Here is a 17,372-nt window from a genome sequence, read left to right as displayed (position 1 = left end):
TGTCCCGTCACCTTATCCTTCTGTCATCCACACATCTGTCGCTCTCCTGGTTCCTCCTAAATGTTGAGTTTTCTCCATGGCTAACGTCACTCAAGGTATCTCGACTGTAATGTTTTTATAAAATGTGGATCTGGCAAATGTGTTAGTAGCACATTTTTAGCTTCTCAAGGGACGAGCACATCTATGAATGCTCTGGATATTGAAGTGAATTCCAGGCTTTGGCAGTGTCCGCAGACAAGAGAGAAGAAATGAGTCCAGTGATGCTTCTTTTAGCTGACCTAGCCCAGAGTTATATATTATAACGTAATGGTAGAATTATAACCATGACCTAGCTTTGTTTTGTCTCATATTTGAGGTGGATAAAGATAAAGTGATGCTCTCACTCTCATCAAATTCATAACCAATAACCTCCTTCAGTTTATCATCCCCGTAAATGCACAATACCTCTCTGTAAACTCGACTCTCTGTGTTTCAATTCCCTGTTCTTAGGTTTTTATAAGGAACTGGATTAATTTACACAGCATGAAAATAACGGTTTGTTTTTAGCCTCTCTTAAATAATCCTCATAAATATTCAGAGGATTAATGTCGAGTCGCAACTTATAAATACTTGTCCACAAATTTATTTCCAGTAGGTTAGACTAATGTCACAGTCCTTTCTCAGATTTCCTCCAACAAAATGTCAGAAAGCTTCTGTGAGTCTGAACGAAGATAAACAGAAGTGACAAACTCACACCAGTCCTCAGGTCTCTGCACAGGCCTCCAGTTTGATGATTGTCTCATATGAACCCTCTCGACCTCTCGGGTCATCTGATACTGGTCCTCTAACCAATTCCAGTTCAAACTAAACATGAAGAAGCAGCTTTTGAGCACTTTGAGAGTCTTTACAGGTTGAAAACATTTATATTCCCCACTGCCTTTAGCTAAACGTTAAGGATTCATTATTTTTTACTTTACTAGATGGATTTGCACAATGTGGATAAAATCTTTCATCACAGTATGTGTAATTTTATATCATGGTTATTCATTATAGATCATATAGTAAATAAAATAAGTATAGTAGTATCTTCTCTGGGAATTGGCTTTTGCAGAAATTGACGCGTAAATAAAATAACCACATACTAACATCTATTTTTTACAGAGCCCCCAAAGTCCCACAAGATATTATTTATTTATTTTTTCTTTTGTGCACAAAATATTAACTATTACTATAATTGTGCACATAAAATACTATCTTAGCCATCATAGGGAATGATACGGGTCATAAGATACTATTTTATGTGCACAAGATCCTTACAGGAACTTCTGCAAACAATATATTATGGTTAAAGTACAAAGTTTTAAAAAAATGAATTAAAATAAAATAAAAATTTTTATCTTTCAGGACTTCAGGAGCTTTGTAATTTTTGTCTTATCCAGTTAATCAAATACAGGACCAGTCGAACGTTTGGACACACCTCTTGAATGGTACCAAACGTTTGATTGGTACCGTACATGCAAAAAAAAGTTTCAAATCCAATACGACCAAAAATCAGTCTTCTTCAATGACTTACCTAATTTAATATTAAATGGATTGCTGCCATGGTAGAAAAACTCTCCAAGGCTACCGTGTGCTACCATAAAACAAGAAGGTGCTGGACGCTCACATGGTGTTATGTTCTAAATCTCAGGATGACCTTGGTTGAATTTATATCATCTTACAGTATATATTTTATCATATTATCCAGCTGTATAGTAGACTTACATCATTTCTCATATTTATTTATGTTTTTATCTTTTTTAAGGTTTCTATTTGTTTAATTTTTGTTTCAGTGTTTTATTCTGTATTTATTTGTTTGACCTTTTTAAAGCTATACAGTTTGAAAGTGCTTTGAATTATATTTGTGTATGAAATGTGCTGTTCTTGACTGCCAATACCTACTGTATTGCTTCTTTTTTCCTTCCTCTTGACACTGCTGGTTCTCTGTCTCACACAAAAAAGTATCTCTCTTCAGTCCCATCTCACCTTGAAGGTTTATCTCAGAGATTTTACTTTTGCTTTCCCTTTGAGTTTTTCTGTCTCTTTCTGCCTCTGTGCCTTCAGTGTGCGCGTCCCGCTGCCAAAAGTTCCTGATCTCACGGGTGGGGGAGGACTGGATCTTCCTCATTCTGCTGGGGCTGCTCATGGCTCTGGTCAGCTGGGTCATGGACTACGCCATCGCCTTCTGCCAAGAAGGTAGGAAAGAGAAACAGAGCGGACAGTAATTATAGGACTGAGCAGCAAAGTCATAAAAGAACTGAAGCGTTCAAAGCTTTATAATGAACAGCAGGCATGTTGGCAGAATGATCATTAAATATTAACACAAACTGAATGACATTTTTATACCAAGTTATATTGATCTTCAGTAGTAGCTACATAAAGTGGCTTTCATTAATAAAGTGGTCAATAAATACAATTTTTACTGTCTCATAGCATCAAATGCATCAATCTTAAGAGTGACTCCTTCATACATTCACCATGTGCTGAGACTTCTGGCTTTTAAAACGAATTTACTCATATAGACAGTGTTGAATGCAAAAAATAAATTGAATGAACGTCCATGAATATATGTGTCAAACTTTCCACAGTGTTGTGTTTCTGCATGTGTGAGAGACACAAAGAGAAATAGAAAGTATAAAATGGTAACAAAAAAGAGAAAAAAATTCAACTTTATTATTCACCCCTGCATCAGATGCACCTTTTACAAAGCCGACTAAATCCAAAAACGCTGGCAAACAACGAAACTGTGCATCACAGCCAGCATCTGATCAGGACGTCCGCTCTGTCCCCTCCTGCTCTGCGTTTCAGTGCAGCAGCCAAACTCAGGGTTTAGTCATCCTCATTTACATGTTTTTGTTGTCAGACAAACGGAGGAGCAGGAAATGGTGTGGCTCATGCAGTAAATACAACCAGTTAACCAGGCAAATGATATTCCCTACGCTGAGACATCACTTAAATCACTAGTTGATGATCATGATGTCGTCTCATGAAGTGGGTTTCTTTACTGTACTGCAGCAACCAAAGAGCCAAATTGGAGAGAAGTAGATGCATTTTTTTTTTGGCATAGTGTGGATGTAGTCAAAATATTTTCCTCAAATCCAAGAAGCGCTTCATCTGTTGTGTTTTGTGAGACACAAAATTTGATAGTAACGGAGCTAAATGATGAATGAGGAGGAGGGCCACCAATAAGTGAATGAAAGGAAGAGATATAAAAGGATTGGAGAGAAAGTTAGAGAGAAAGGGGAAACATTTTGATAGAAGAGGAAACTGGTCGTTAAATTGTTGAAATCTTTTTTTACTGCATTATAGTGAGATTTAGCTACTTAAATGTGTGTGTGTGCATGTGTGTGTGTCTGTGTGTGCAGCACAGAAGTGGATGTATGGTGGACTGGACAGTAACATGCTTCTACAGTACATCGCCTGGGTCACCTACCCCGTAGTGCTCATCACATTCTCAGCAGGATTCACACAGATACTGGCTCCTCAGGCTGTGGGTAAGACACACACACACACACTAACACACACACACACACATACAAATTCAAACAATTTATGCACAAACATGTATTCATACCCCTAATTCATGGCCACTTTTCTGTGTTTGAATAATGTAGTTTGCTCTATAATGCACCATAAGACCTCCAAGGATATGTGCTGAAGTCTCTTTAATGGTCACGTCTGCAGGAAATCCATAAAATATAACTCTGATTAGATGTGCATACAGAAAACTATATGAATATCAATCAACTATATGAATATCAATCAGCTTTTTCCCTTCACACACCCCCCCCCCCCCCAACAGCCTTTTGCTCTTCATTTATTCTTCACATCCCTCCCTGTAATTGCTTTCTTTCAACTCATCTTTTCTCTCCACTCCGTCATCCCACCTGGCGTCTCTTCCTCTTCGTCTCTCAGGTTCAGGTATTCCTGAGATGAAGACCATTCTGAGGGGGGTCGTCCTGAAGGAGTATCTAACTTTTAAAACGTTTGTGGCCAAAGTCATCGGCTTGACCTGTGCTCTGGGCAGCGGGATGCCTCTGGGAAAGGAGGTAGAGGGTTTTTTTTTTTCTCCTTCATGTGTTCTTGGCTGTACAAATTACATGTGACGGATTGCTGGACAGTGTTTGAAGTTTCCTGTGGGGAGAACATAATAATCTGGCTTCTTCTACTCTCATTAAAGTCTTGCCTGTGAAAATAAAAATGTGATTTACTGCTAATAACACTTGTGTTTCCCCTTTTGAAGGGTAATAAAGTTGTTTGAATCTGAATCTGAGAAGGGTTTAATCATGCAAAAGGGGGTTTTGAATAATGCCCCTTAACTTGAGCGTGGCGTGCTGTACAGCTATGTGCTAAAATGCGCTTTCAGCCGTATCCTGTCTACTAACATCATAATCTCTCTCCGCATCCTCCTCCTTCAGGGACCCTTCGTTCACGTCGCCAGCCTGTGCGCCGCTCTCCTGAGCAAATTCATGGCCGCTGTTTTTGGTGGGATTTACATGGTGAGAATGGTAACCGCATTATACGTTTGTTACACATTTATCTTAGCAGATCACATCACACATACAAACTGCACCTTTTGAAAAGCTTGCCTGCTTTCTTCTCTAGTGATGCAGATTATTCTCTTGATTAATTGATGTTTTTATTCTATGAAATATCAGAAAAGTGTGAAAAAATATCTGTTGCAATTTTTTAAACTCCAAGATAATGATTGAATGTCTTGTTTTGTTGAGCTGAAATACTTTTTTGAATGAATCTATGCTTATTATCCATCCATGTATCTGTATGGGGGAATGTCGTAAAACATGTATGGGGCTGGATTTGCTCTGTAAACCTTTGAGAAATGTTGATGTTGATTTTAATGAACATGAACTACAATCAGGTGAAGCAGCTTCACAAATCCAACATTATATATCACATATTGCAGCTTTAAAGGAGTAGTTCAACATTTTGGCACATATGCTTATCTGAGATTGAGATGAAAAGATGTCAGTTTAATGTCTGTATGTTAAAGGAAAAATCAACCCAAATATTTTACAAGCTAATCCATCCAGTGATCTTTATTACATTTCTGGCTGTCTTTATTTTGCGATTAAGTGTTATAATTAGATTTTTTCTGTACCCGATTTCCCATTTTATCTACTTGAACATCAGTTCAGTTACCCAGAATGAGAGCAGAGAAGAACTTACTGTTCATATAAATTATATTGTATCTGAAGAGGAAGTGGTGGAGTTTTTCCAGATTATATAAATGTTTATTTTTACCCTTTTTCTGTTCAGGAAAGTTATACAGCTCTCTTTTTGAGGTACAACCTGTTCAAACTTAACACATTTACACCTGAAAGTGGCCCAGTACAACCACAGTTTGATCTGTTTGATCACTTAGCAGCTTCAGTGGAGCAGTTTGGGGCTTGTAGGGCCAATTCAGTGGTGGTAATGAGGAAAGGACAAGTGATGCTCTTTTACTTTCACCGCTCAGAACCAGGCAGTGACCCTCCAGTCAAAAGGTCACCGCTATCTTAGTTCATGCTCTCTATAGACTTGATTTTCAGGCTGCACTCCGTATCCTCAATCGATCTGTGTCTCTGTGTGTTTATCTCTGTCGGTGCGAAGCTGCAAGTAAAACACACTCACCCAAACAGAGCTGTTCTCCGAAAAGTCTGTGACGTTTCTTCGACTTTCTGCCACTCCCCAGGACACGCACTCACCTCCACTCATGCGAGACCAATCCCTGGACTTGTGTCCGTGTCTGCACTGGACAGTGTGCTGTGCTTCTTCCCTCCATTCACCGACAGCAGCAGCAGCAGCAGCAGCAGCAGAAGCAGCATCACCCAGTACGGAGGAAGATAGACTGCAGTAATGTGGAGGAAGGAAAACACATGTCAGCGCAGTTAGACTCAAATAGTCCAGGGGTCGACTGCGAGGCCATTAAACATAATCAGTCTGGGAAAATGTTAATTCAGTACGCTGCGGATTCAAGACTGTGTTTGCTCATTCGCTGCTTGTTTGATTTTGTGTGGTTTGGATAATAAGTTGGACGTCTTCCAAGAGGGGAAAAAAGGTAACGTCTACACCCGCACAGATGACTCTCACATATATTTCTGTCCTTTTTTCCCCCCACTTTTACTGCTAAAGGAAGAGGCCTTTGAGGGGAGCAAGGTATGAATGCACGAGTCAGATAGTTTCTTTATTGCCAATTCCATCAACATTAATAATCCATGTGATCCATTTCTGAGGCTGAGATAGATTGATGCCTTTCCATTCGTCTGTGCCTGTGTTTGATTCTGTTCAGTGAACCATTGCAGCGAGGCATCGATTTTTTTGTTGCCTTTCATTCTATACAAACATCTCATTCCATGATTTCAACACTCAATCCCAGTTTTTTCAATTATGGTCTCTCCATATCCCACCGCCGTTCTATGTAATCTCATCGAATGTGAAAAGATACAGCAGCAGCTTTACAGTGAGCCTTTTGCATTTGTAAACAGTTGGTGAGTTGGTTTTTCATGAGAAATGCATTTTTTGGTGTTTGTGGCTTTTGCACGTACACGGATGTCTTTTGGGATTTGAGTGTGTGTGTGTGTGTGTGTGTGTGTGTGTGTGTGTGTGTGTGTATTTGCTTGAATGCATGGCTCTGTGTGTGTGTGTGTTCTGTGTGTGTGTGTGTGTGTGTGTGTGTGTGTGTGTGTTTCTCTGTGTGTATATCTGGCTCTGTTTTGGACAGAACGAGTTGAGGAACACAGAGATGCTGTCAGCTGCCTGTGCGGTGGGTGTGGGCTGCTGCTTCGCTGCGCCTATTGGAGGTAAAACAACATGACTGCAGCCTCTGATTGAACGGTATATAATTATCTTAGATAATTACAGGACCTAATTAGATGAGCAGAATATTTACCCGTGTGAGCAGCAGGGCCCAAGGACGCCAATCTTGGTCAAGTCTGTCCATCTAACTCTTTGATTCAGATTATACTGTATCTCAACAACTATTGGCCAGATTGTTGTTATATTTGGAATAAATATTCAAAGTGCCAAGAGGAGAATTTCTCAGTTATTTAAAGTGACCGCCTAACCTAGTGATGACCTCCTAAGCTTTCCTCAAGCACCACATTAGGTTAAAGTTTAAAGTTAAAGTTAAAATCTAAAGGAAACATTGACATGAAATCTACTGAGCACATTCACGATCCCCAGAGGATGAACCCTCTTTGTGTTTGTGCTCTCCCTGAGCATTCCTCTTGCATCATAATGAGGTCAAATTGCTCAATTAATACAGATATCTCATGATCTAATACAACGATTGTGTGATGATTTTTTTTCTGAACACATTTAGGGATAAACAACATCAAAATCTCTTTCAGTCCAATACTTTTGCATTTTTGATTTAAACACTTCAGGTTTTAGGGGTCACTATCAAGGCTTTAAAGTTTAAGTCGTCGTTTCTTGAACAAAGTTTCTGTGTGGGATTGTCTGATAAGTGTGTATGTTTGTATCCTGCAGGGGTACTGTTCAGTATTGAGGTCACTTCAACGTTTTTTGCCGTGAGGAACTACTGGAGGGGCTTCTTTGCTGCCACCTTCAGTGCTTTCATATTCAGAGTGTTGGCAGTGTGGAACCAGGAGGAAGGTAAAGGACAAGAGAGAAAATATTAGAAGTTCTATGTTCTTTTTCCACCTTTTGATAACAGTATCCTGTGTGATTTTGTAACTTTTCTTGTGCCATCGTGTTTTATTTTTTGTTGTTGTTCCTGTTGTCTGAAATTAATTTGAATAAAGACTCCTAATAAACACTGACCTGAAACAAGTTAAGGAATATTATTTAACATTTGAAGGACAAAAACATTACTACTATTTCAGTTTTACATTTTTAGAATATATAATGCCAATGTGTACTACTGTACTATATTCTGTGGCTGACATACTACTGTATAGATTCCACAGAGTGAGAACAATCTTCCTCTCCTCAGAGACCATCACTGCTCTCTTTAAGACCCGCTTCCGCCTGGACTTCCCATTTGACCTTCAGGAGCTGCCAGCATTCGCCATCCTCGGGTGAGTGTGTTTCTCTCTGGACTGACGTCACGTTAAGCTGAGTTGCTCAGGAGATCTAAGCTCTCGTTCAGTTTCTCCCTCTGGTCTCCTTCCACATTTACATTCCTGTTGCCAGTCTCAAGGTTGATTTGTATTCGATGAGCAGGGCATGAAATTAACTTCTTACTCTGCTGATTACAAGTAGTGGCTGTAACCAGATCACCAAATGTGTTTGATGCCAAAATATTTTTTGTTTCAAAGAGCCTCAGAAAAGAGACTAACTTACCCAGGCATATGTATCTTAGCAGTTTTTCAGTGTAGCTGGTTTTATGTGTCCCAGGGTGCTCTTCTGTTTCACCTTCAACAGACCAAACCGGGTATTTGCTGTCTGTTTGTAGGATTGCCTGCGGTTTTGGTGGTGCTCTCTTTGTCTACCTGAACCGGCTGATTGTAGAGTGCATGAGGAAGCAGAAGACGATTAACAAGTTCTTGCTGAGGAAGTGAGTATCTGAGCCTTTTACATATTTTAGCATAGAGCCACTGTCCCTGAGTTACATCAAGAAGCATTTGAGTTCAAGTGTAAATACACTCAAAACGGATAAAAGTTGTGCTCAGGTGCCCTTCAACTTGTGTTTAAAATTAGCTTGGTGTCTTATGTCAAAATGTTAATGTAGTATTAAGGAAGTTACATAAAGTCCTTCTATTAATTGGGTCAATTTCACACATCACGGGAGCTATTTATAGACCTTCCGTCCTCACCACCCAGAAATTAAGCATGCACATACTTGGTTACAAACACACCCATTAATGACCCCACAGTCCTTCTCTTCCTGTCAGGCGTCTGGTGTATCCGGCACTCGTCACCCTGCTGGTCTCCACCCTCACATTCCCTCCGGGCTTCGGGCAGTTCATGGCTGGACAGGTGAGAAAAGACTTTCACACTCCTTTGACAGGTTTCTAGGTTGCAGGTCTTTTTTTTTTTTTTTTTTTTACTGCTGTTCAACAGCTGTGTGTATGCAGATCTGGGAGCTGTAAGTACGATTTTATATTTTATTTTGTCTTGTTCATTGTTCGTTGTCATAATATTAGTATAATTTTATATTTAAGCTTTTCTTTTTCTTTTTTTTTTCTTTTTTACCCAGGCTTGTCAGTTGATAAATGTACAGTACAGAAATGGCAGAAATGCCAAATATATCATTTCAGTATCTGGGCAAAAATAAAACCAAGAAGTAAGTCAGACTAGGTGATGCAGACACATTGTACTAATAATGGAAAAGCTGACACAATAGTGCCAGCGCTGCCTGTGCACCTGCCACACTGCAAAATTGTCCCGGATAACAGAATCTTGAGTCTTATTTAGAGCCTTTCAGACTCTGACAACAAGAAAAACATGCACTAGTGAGTCGAGTTGTTTTCAGACACAGGCTCAGTTACAATGAAATGATCTCATTATCCAAAATGAGCAGTTAAGATGGAACTTCTTTGCAGTGCACAGATTACAAAAAAAAAGATTTAATTAATCAATTCACTGATTCAATTCACTCATTAATGCTATCATTAAAGGAGTCATGGGCACATTTATTGAAAACAAACATTAAATTCAACTGGTAGTATTAATCACAGCATTTTTGGCTGCAGGGATTTGCAGAAATTCTCACCAAAGACTTTGTGTAAACATCAGGAGCATCAACAGTTCTGTCTGTCTGGTATTGAGGTGTAAGCTTGACGATATCTTTCCCTTGTGTCGACCTCTCAGCTGACACAGCACGAGTCTCTGGTGGCGCTGTTCGACAACCGTACGTGGTGCCGTCAGGGCGTGGCCGAGGAGTTCGACTACATCAGCCACCATCACGCCTGGAAACACCCCCAGGTCAACGTCTTCATCACGCTCATCCTCTTCATCATCATGAAGGTATGTGCTTTTGCTCGTACATCTAGGAAATGTGTGGCATTTCATGACGGTTAAACACACACACACGTCTCATCTTGTTTATTCTCATCTCAGTTCTGGATGTCCGCTGTGGCCACCACCATGCCTGTTCCATGCGGGGCCTTCATGCCAGTTTTCCTTATTGGTGAGTAAGATTTCCTGTTTCCTAATCAGTTCAACTGCTATTAAATACAAAATCCTTAAAATAATTCTTTGCTGTATCTGTGCGTGATGGACAGGTGCAGCATTTGGCAGACTGGTCGGCGAGATCATGGCAGCCATGTTTCCTGATGGTATACATGCTGACGGCAGTGTGTATCCCATAGTTCCTGGCGGTTATGCTGTAGTCGGTGAGCTCTAAATCTGTTTTTTTTTTTATATATATTTATGCTGTAATTTAATCCACCATTTTGTATCTAATTTGCCTTGATAACCAATTTTCAGGCCAGATTTTGCTCTTCCTCGCTTCCTGCATGATTGAAATCGCTGTCACCGCTAAGCTGCAGCCATTTGTATCACTTCACACCAGCTTATAGAATGTGACTGATGAAAATTGATTCCACTTAAGCTGAACATTACATTTCGGACCGAAGTAAAATAGAAAATCGTTCAATACAGAATTACCACGGTCGTGACTCACTGGTCAGTGCGACAGGATGCCGTTAAATGTTATGAATTAGAACGACATCCTGCAAAAAAAAAAAAAAATTCTGTTTGGATTTGCTGTCTTTCAGTGGACTCTCTTCTGATTAATGGCACACAGTTACTTTTCACATTTAACATCAGGTATCGAACTGTTTAATTTTTCATTCCTGTTGAAACTGTGTTAAATCACACAGTAAATCTTCTTCTGTAAACCGTATGAATGGTTTCAAAGAGACTAGACACATAAATGATTTTTCTTAAATTCATATCCCTCCTACGCAGGTGCTGCAGCGTTGTCTGGAGCAGTCACCCACACTGTATCCACAGCGGTCATAGTGTTTGAGCTGACTGGTCAGATCTCCCACATCCTGCCTGTGATGATTGCCGTGATCCTGGCCAACGCCGTGGCTCAGTCACTCCAACCATCGTTGTACGACTCCATCATCCGCATCAAGAAACTTCCTTATCTGCCCGAGCTGGGCATGGGGCACCACGAGTGAGTCTGTGTGTCCACCTGTTTGTTTGAATGAATGCTAACGGTGGATTTGTCCCTTGTTTCTTTACGCTGTTGATCTACGTCCTTTTCATCCCCTCCCTCCCTCTCTTCTTTCATTTCCTTCGCTCTCTTGTGTCTCCTCATCGCCCTGCATCCTCCCTTCTCTTGACTTAACCTCCGTCTCTCCCCTCCTCCCTAATCCCCTCTCTGGTGCTCCCCTCCTCCACCTTTCAGGAAGTATAATATCCGTGTGGAGGACATCATGGTCAGGGATGTACGCTACATCACTCTTACCTCTTCCTATCGGAACCTGCAGGAGATGTTGGTGACCGCTCAGCTTAAAACACTCGCCCTGGTCGAATCTAGAGGTAGGTGCACGTGAAAGGATATCAATCATAACAAGTCTTTGAAACTAATGAAATGTGCTAATTGTCATCTTGATACTGTTGGAGCAGTAATGTTTCAGCGCTGGTGCTGGTGTCCTATATTAATATTTTAATACAAGTGATGAGAAATATAAACATGTTTCTCTACAAAACCCTTTTTTGCAAAGAAAAGAAGGCAGATGTTATCAAATGTTAAATAATATTTACAAGCAGTTGTAGAAGAACTTTGCCTATATCAAATCAAAGTCTGAGTTGTCAGAATCAGTCTACACCAGCTTTTGGTACTTGAAAGTTTTTGATTTATTATTTATATTATATATTTTAATAATGATAGTAAGCCCTACTCAGGACAAACGATTCAACAGTTTCATTGTGTTGGATTTAGTTGAAATTACTTCAACCCTTTAGTATGATTGTTTAAAAATTATTATAAGTAAAATTATCACTTTAAAGCTACGCTGAGTTAACAGTTCATCAGATACATTTAGCTAAAACTGTCCAGCAACTGTCCAGTCCTGCAATAAATCCTACCTTCATGAAGGTTGTTTCTAATATTTTGTCCACTCCACTTATATCAACGAGGGTAGACTAAATATCGAAACACCTCTCAGGATAACACAATACAGTTCAACAGCAGCACAAACTAAAGCTTCCAAAATGTCCATAAACTTGAATCAACTCCTCTCTAAAAAAGTGAAATGAAGGTAGGATTTATTTGTGACAGCTGTTGTTTTAGACCGCATTAGACGTACGTAGGTGTACTTAATAAATTGAGTGTATATGTACATGTTTTGCACTACTGTATATGCTGTCGTAATCACTTCACGACTAATATCTCTTCTTTATTCCACTTTTTCCTCTGTGAGCTTGTCCTGCGTTTCACTTTATCTCATTCCTTCATCCTCTCTCTTTCTGTCTCTTCAGACTCGATGATCCTCCTCGGCTCCATAGAGCGACTGCAGCTCCAGTCTCTGCTCTCGCTTCAGCTGGGCCGCCAGCGGAGACTGGAGTACCTCCGCCAGCTGGCCCAGGACAACGGCACCCACGATCAGCTGCCAAGCCTGACCACTGACAGCACTCCCAGTTCGCCCTGCACCCACACCCACGCTCACATCAACGCCGCCACCAACACCAACGCTCGCCAAGGGGTCCGCTTCCTGGTGAGCACCCAACAGGTGTGAGGCGTCCGGGGGCGCCAGGGCTGGGATGGGGCGAAGTCTGGCTTGGGTTGGGGTTGTAGCAGTAGACTAAAAGTGGATGAGACACAGCATGTGTGAAGCATGTAGCAGTAGGTAAAGGCACAGATGGAGTTTTTGACAGCTGTCGTGGTAAGTGTCTGTTTACAAACTGTATAAATTTCCATTACTTCTATATTTACATTAACACGTGTCTTCTCTGTCTCTGTCGTCTGTGCCCTTACCTGTGCTGTCTTGTTTGTTTATGTGCACGTGCTTGTATTTGTCTTTTCTGTGTTTTCTGTGGGCATGTGTGTGTCTGGCTGCCTTTTGTTAATATATTTTCCATGTAGATCTCCACAGAGGAGTCTTCCTCCTTCAGCCCAGTGGTTTCCAATGTTCAGCTTCCTCTGAAATCTGCCTTGAAAACTGTGTCTGCCATCAGCGACACAGAGACACCAAATAGTATGTACTTTCCAACACTTTCCACACGCAAACACACACAGTAGGGAGATTAATTAATGAGAACAAACTATTAAAAAAAGATCTGAATCCAAATCCAATTTAAAAACAGTTTTTTTTTGTTTTCTCTCTGAGGCTCTCAGACCCTCTCCTGTGCTGACCAAGACAAGGAGCTGCTGGAGGTGAGAGCAAGAGCAAGGAAGAGAGAAGGATATAATACATGTGTGGGTGCAAGTGCTCTGTATGAGTGTGACACGTACTGTATGCAAGGGTGTGTGTGCTCTCTCTGAGTCCACGCATATGCCGTCAACCTCCTCCTCCTCCTGCTGCTGCTGCTGCTGACAGGCAGGATCCGCCCACAGGCAGCAGGGTTTTCCTGTGTGATCTCATGCTGTGGTCGTAGCTTTTTGTTTTAAAACGTCTGTGAGTCATTGCCCCCTTCACTACACAACACATTCACTGCCAGTCAAACGTTTTTGAACGTCCTACATATTAGCATTTTTGGTTTAATCTCAATCAATGTTGTGGATTCAGAATATACGTTGGTGTCATGCAGTGTGGCAATAAAAGTTTTATCTATCTTTAACCTGTGTCCACCAGTACCTCAGCAATGACTGGTCACTACAGACTCATGCTGTGCAGCCAAACAGTGTTGAAACCTAAAAAACTTTATTTTAAATTCTAGTGGGAATCTCAAAGTTACCAAATATGTCAGGATGAATTTTATTTTACAGTGATGGAGTGATGCAGGCAGAAAAATCATGGGTTTAAATAGTTTACGTTGTGCTAACATCTGTCACGATCCCCTTTTGAAGTAAAAACAATTTTAAGGCCCCTGCGCTCTGTTAATTGGTTGCTTTTATCAATCAAAACAACTTTGTTGTTGTTGCACAAAAGTAGAAATTCGTCTGACAATCAACATCAATAACAAATCATTCACATCATAAGTTACAAAAAACAGTTAGCAAAAAACATTTTGCACTGTTAGATGCAATTTTGTAAAAAAAGAAAGGAATAAATTGTTAGAAATAATTTAAGACTAATTTAAGAAGTAAAGTGCCAGGTACATGGGATTCAGATCAATATTGGCTTGTCCATTAATTACCGGTTTAACTGATGTATGGCTTGTGGGATGAATGATTTTTTTATAGATTTTTCTTTCTTTGCACAGGAGACTCTGTACCGTCTCCCTGAAGGCAGGAGCTGAAAGTAATGATTCAGGGGATGGATGGATGGCATGAATGCTCCAAGATTTTGTCATTCATTCAACTGCTTTGTCATAGTGATAAGCTAACAAGTGTTGTTTACAGCCTGACATTGCACTGCCAAGTTTGACTATTCTGGAGAGTTTGGCCTCTATCATTAAAGCTACACCAGTGGTTCTATGAGGCTGCACTTGGCTGAGATAAATACGAATGTGAGAACGCTGACATGCTCACAATGACAATGCTAACATGGTGATGTTCAGCAGTTGTAACGTTTACCATCTTAGTTTAACATGTTAGCTAATTTGCTAACACTTGCTAATAAGCACCAAACACATTACACATCACAGCTGAGGCTGATGGGAATGTCATTAATTTTGCATGTATTTCATCATAAACCAAACTATTGGACAATTTTCAATTTTGACCTGATCATGGCACTAAATGAATAGTTAAGGGATTAATAAAGTTATTGCAAATCATTCTAGGTGTGACATAAATGTTTATACAAAATTTCGAGGCAGTCCATCCAATAAATGTTGAGATACTTCAGTTTGGACCAAAGTGGTAGACTGACCAACAATCCACAAAAGACACAAAAGCACAGGAGCAACTAATAACATCAATGACAGCCAGCAGTTGTCGCAATGCAATGCAGCAATTAATAATGTTATTAGTTGCACCTGTGTTTAACAAGTCCAAATGTCTGCAGAGAAAAGGGTCTGTTTAACTTCAGTTTCAGTCTAAACGCTGTTAGGACAAACTTTTGACTGGTACTGTGTATTTTTCCATAAACACTTGCAATGGTTCTGTGCCCCCCTATGAGGGCCCACCCCCCATTTTGGAAACCACTTATATAGCTTCAATGAAGAGCTGGAACAAGCTTATTTAATAGTGTGTTATACTGTCAGACAGTATGGAATAAGATGTTTTTTTCAACCTTAAAGCTTCTTATAAAGACAACATTAGGGCTCAAACATTTGACAAAAATGCTAAAATCTAGTGTTCAAAAAGCCTTTTTTCTGGCAGTGTATCTACCATCCAATGTTGTATTAACATTGGGTTTCTTGTGCAGATTTTGTGCCCTCACCTCCATCTGTGGTGTAGTAATTATACCCTTTCAGCAACATTGTGCTCACATCGCAGAGACTTCTCCCAGTAGAAGTCAGACTGGGATCCAATGTTGCAGTGACACCATGTAAGGGGGTAAAACTGTCCAGTTTCACTGACGCTGTGTTAATGTTGTGCTGTGTTGATGCTTCTCTCCTGGACTGGAAGAGCCCGGCTGGGCCGGCTCCTCCTGAAAAAAGAAAGCCCAAGCCCAAACGTGTGAGGATCTCCATGGCGGTAAGATTGTCTGCCGCCTAGAGACTGTTGCTTAGTAACCGTTGCCTTGCGACACGCACGTAGTAAGTGCTGGACCAAAATATTTGTGGTGCACCAACCAAATCATTAGAGTGGCTTTGCAGAGAGAGCGAGAGAAAGTGTGTGTGTGTGTGTGTGAGAGAGAGAGAGAGAGAGAGAGAGAGAGAAAGAGAGAGAGAGAGAGAGAGGGGTGGAGTTTTTTAAAAAGTGGTTGAGGTTTAATTGTCCTTTTTAACTTCAATGTTCAATCAGATTTCAGTCTAAACACTTGTTCTGTACGTAGTTGTGTGTTTTGGAGTATTTGTTACGTGTTGTTTTATTTCACATGGTCGATTCTTAAAGTTAATGGTGTAATTGGTGTTTTCTGTTTGACCCATTAACCAAACTTTTACATTAACCTTAGAAACTCTTTGGAGACTTAAGGTCCTCCTCCACTCAAAAATATGCTTTTTTTCTTGTTCCTACAGTTGAATGTTTGAGCTTCACTGTGCAGAATGATGTATGTGCAGAGTTTGACACTAGAGGGCTGTTTTCACATTTATCTGCTGAAAAGTGGAAAGTTTCTCTGAGCTCATTGAAAATCCAATTTAAGGGGTGGGCCTACAAGCATGATGTGTGACATCACAAATAGTTTGGAAGCCAATTTACATAAGTGTGATATATAAAGTTGAAGCCTCCAGTGCACAAACATTGAGAATGGACTTTCTGGTGAATAAGGAGACATCTTACGTCTGTCAGTTAAACTTCTGAGATGAACATATGCATATTTGGCATTTTTAATGAAGGAGAAGAAGTAGATGCAATTTTAAGGATTTTAACAATATAATTGAACTTTTTTTGTGGAAAACCCATATCAGACACAAATTATTATTTAAAGTAGAGTATTTGATATACATCTTAAAACATGTCTGGAGGGGATCTTTAAGATATAAATTATTTATTGGCCTACAGTTTTCAGATTGTACCCTCAGATTGTCCGCTGTGTGATGAGTATGTGTGGGTACTCTGTTTACATCATAGAGTTTGGTGTACAGTATTACTTAATGTATATAACTTTTGTGTATTTATGGGGACAATGTTTATCTAACTGAATTTTGTCTTTTCAGGACTCCACTGATGTAGAAGATTGCATGACCCCAACAGACGTGAGACCCACACTAGCACAAAATATAAAAAAATATAATATAAAAAGGTAAAAAAGTTTCAGTGTCTTGTGATCGTTCCATGTGATTTCTGACGAGCACCGTCATACCTCTCATCCCAGATCGCAGAGTGGGAGGAGCAGCAGCTAGATGAACAGGTGGATTTCAAGAACTGCAAGATTGACCCCGCCCCCTTCCAGCTGGTGGAGCAAACATCCCTGCACAAGGTACAATATCAGCGAAAAAATCCCTGAACTCATTTTGAAATGAAATTGACTTTCTCACTATGGTAGCTAATTTTCCTTTTCACAAGATATTAATTATTTAACAATAAATGTGCAGAAAATGTGCAAACTTTTTGTATTTTGCCTATTATCTTTAATTTCTGATCATGTTTTTTAATATTTATGTTATTGTTTCTTGTTAGAAAAGGAAAATATACAGGCAAGGTGCTTTCAAAATGTCCTTTCATTGGGGCTTCAACCATGTAACCATAGCTAGAATGACCTCTCTGGTATCACACAGCTTAA

At 40.0% G+C, this 17,372-nt stretch overlaps 1 protein-coding gene across 4 annotated transcripts in view; it reads left to right on the top strand.

Annotated features, from left to right (window-relative positions):
- Nucleotides 1-17,372, top strand: part of clcn2a (chloride channel, voltage-sensitive 2a) — a 40,662-nt gene that overhangs the window by 20,404 nt on the left and 2,886 nt on the right. Inside the window, exons 3-23 of one of the 4 annotated variants that reach the window (XM_067605867.1) lie at nt 2,083-2,214; nt 3,384-3,512; nt 3,934-4,067; nt 4,437-4,517; nt 6,151-6,174; nt 6,740-6,818; nt 7,507-7,632; nt 7,973-8,057; nt 8,435-8,536; nt 8,874-8,958; nt 9,793-9,948; nt 10,042-10,111; nt 10,206-10,316; nt 10,894-11,107; nt 11,342-11,475; nt 12,418-12,653; nt 13,022-13,133; nt 13,266-13,312; nt 15,614-15,682; nt 16,807-16,845; nt 16,965-17,069. In XM_067605867.1, the coding sequence (XP_067461968.1) occupies nt 2,083-2,214; nt 3,384-3,512; nt 3,934-4,067; nt 4,437-4,517; nt 6,151-6,174; nt 6,740-6,818; nt 7,507-7,632; nt 7,973-8,057; nt 8,435-8,536; nt 8,874-8,958; nt 9,793-9,948; nt 10,042-10,111; nt 10,206-10,316; nt 10,894-11,107; nt 11,342-11,475; nt 12,418-12,653; nt 13,022-13,133; nt 13,266-13,312; nt 15,614-15,682; nt 16,807-16,845; nt 16,965-17,069 (2,270 nt within the window). Of the gene's footprint in view, nt 1-2,082; nt 2,215-3,383; nt 3,513-3,933; nt 4,068-4,436; nt 4,518-5,881; nt 6,819-7,506; nt 7,633-7,972; nt 8,058-8,434; nt 8,537-8,855; nt 8,959-9,792; nt 9,949-10,041; nt 10,112-10,205; nt 10,317-10,893; nt 11,108-11,341; nt 11,476-12,417; nt 12,669-13,021; nt 13,134-13,265; nt 13,313-15,613; nt 15,683-16,806; nt 16,846-16,964; nt 17,070-17,372 lie in introns of those variants that run through there. The other 3 variants (XM_067605866.1, XM_067605865.1, XM_067605864.1) reach the window with 3 other exon arrangements.

The sequence above is a fragment of the Thunnus thynnus genome, chromosome 12, assembly GCF_963924715.1.
Source record: "Thunnus thynnus chromosome 12, fThuThy2.1, whole genome shotgun sequence".
Lineage (NCBI taxonomy): Eukaryota > Metazoa > Chordata > Actinopteri > Scombriformes > Scombridae > Thunnus > Thunnus thynnus.
This window is presented reverse-complemented; position numbering and strand designations above follow the sequence as displayed.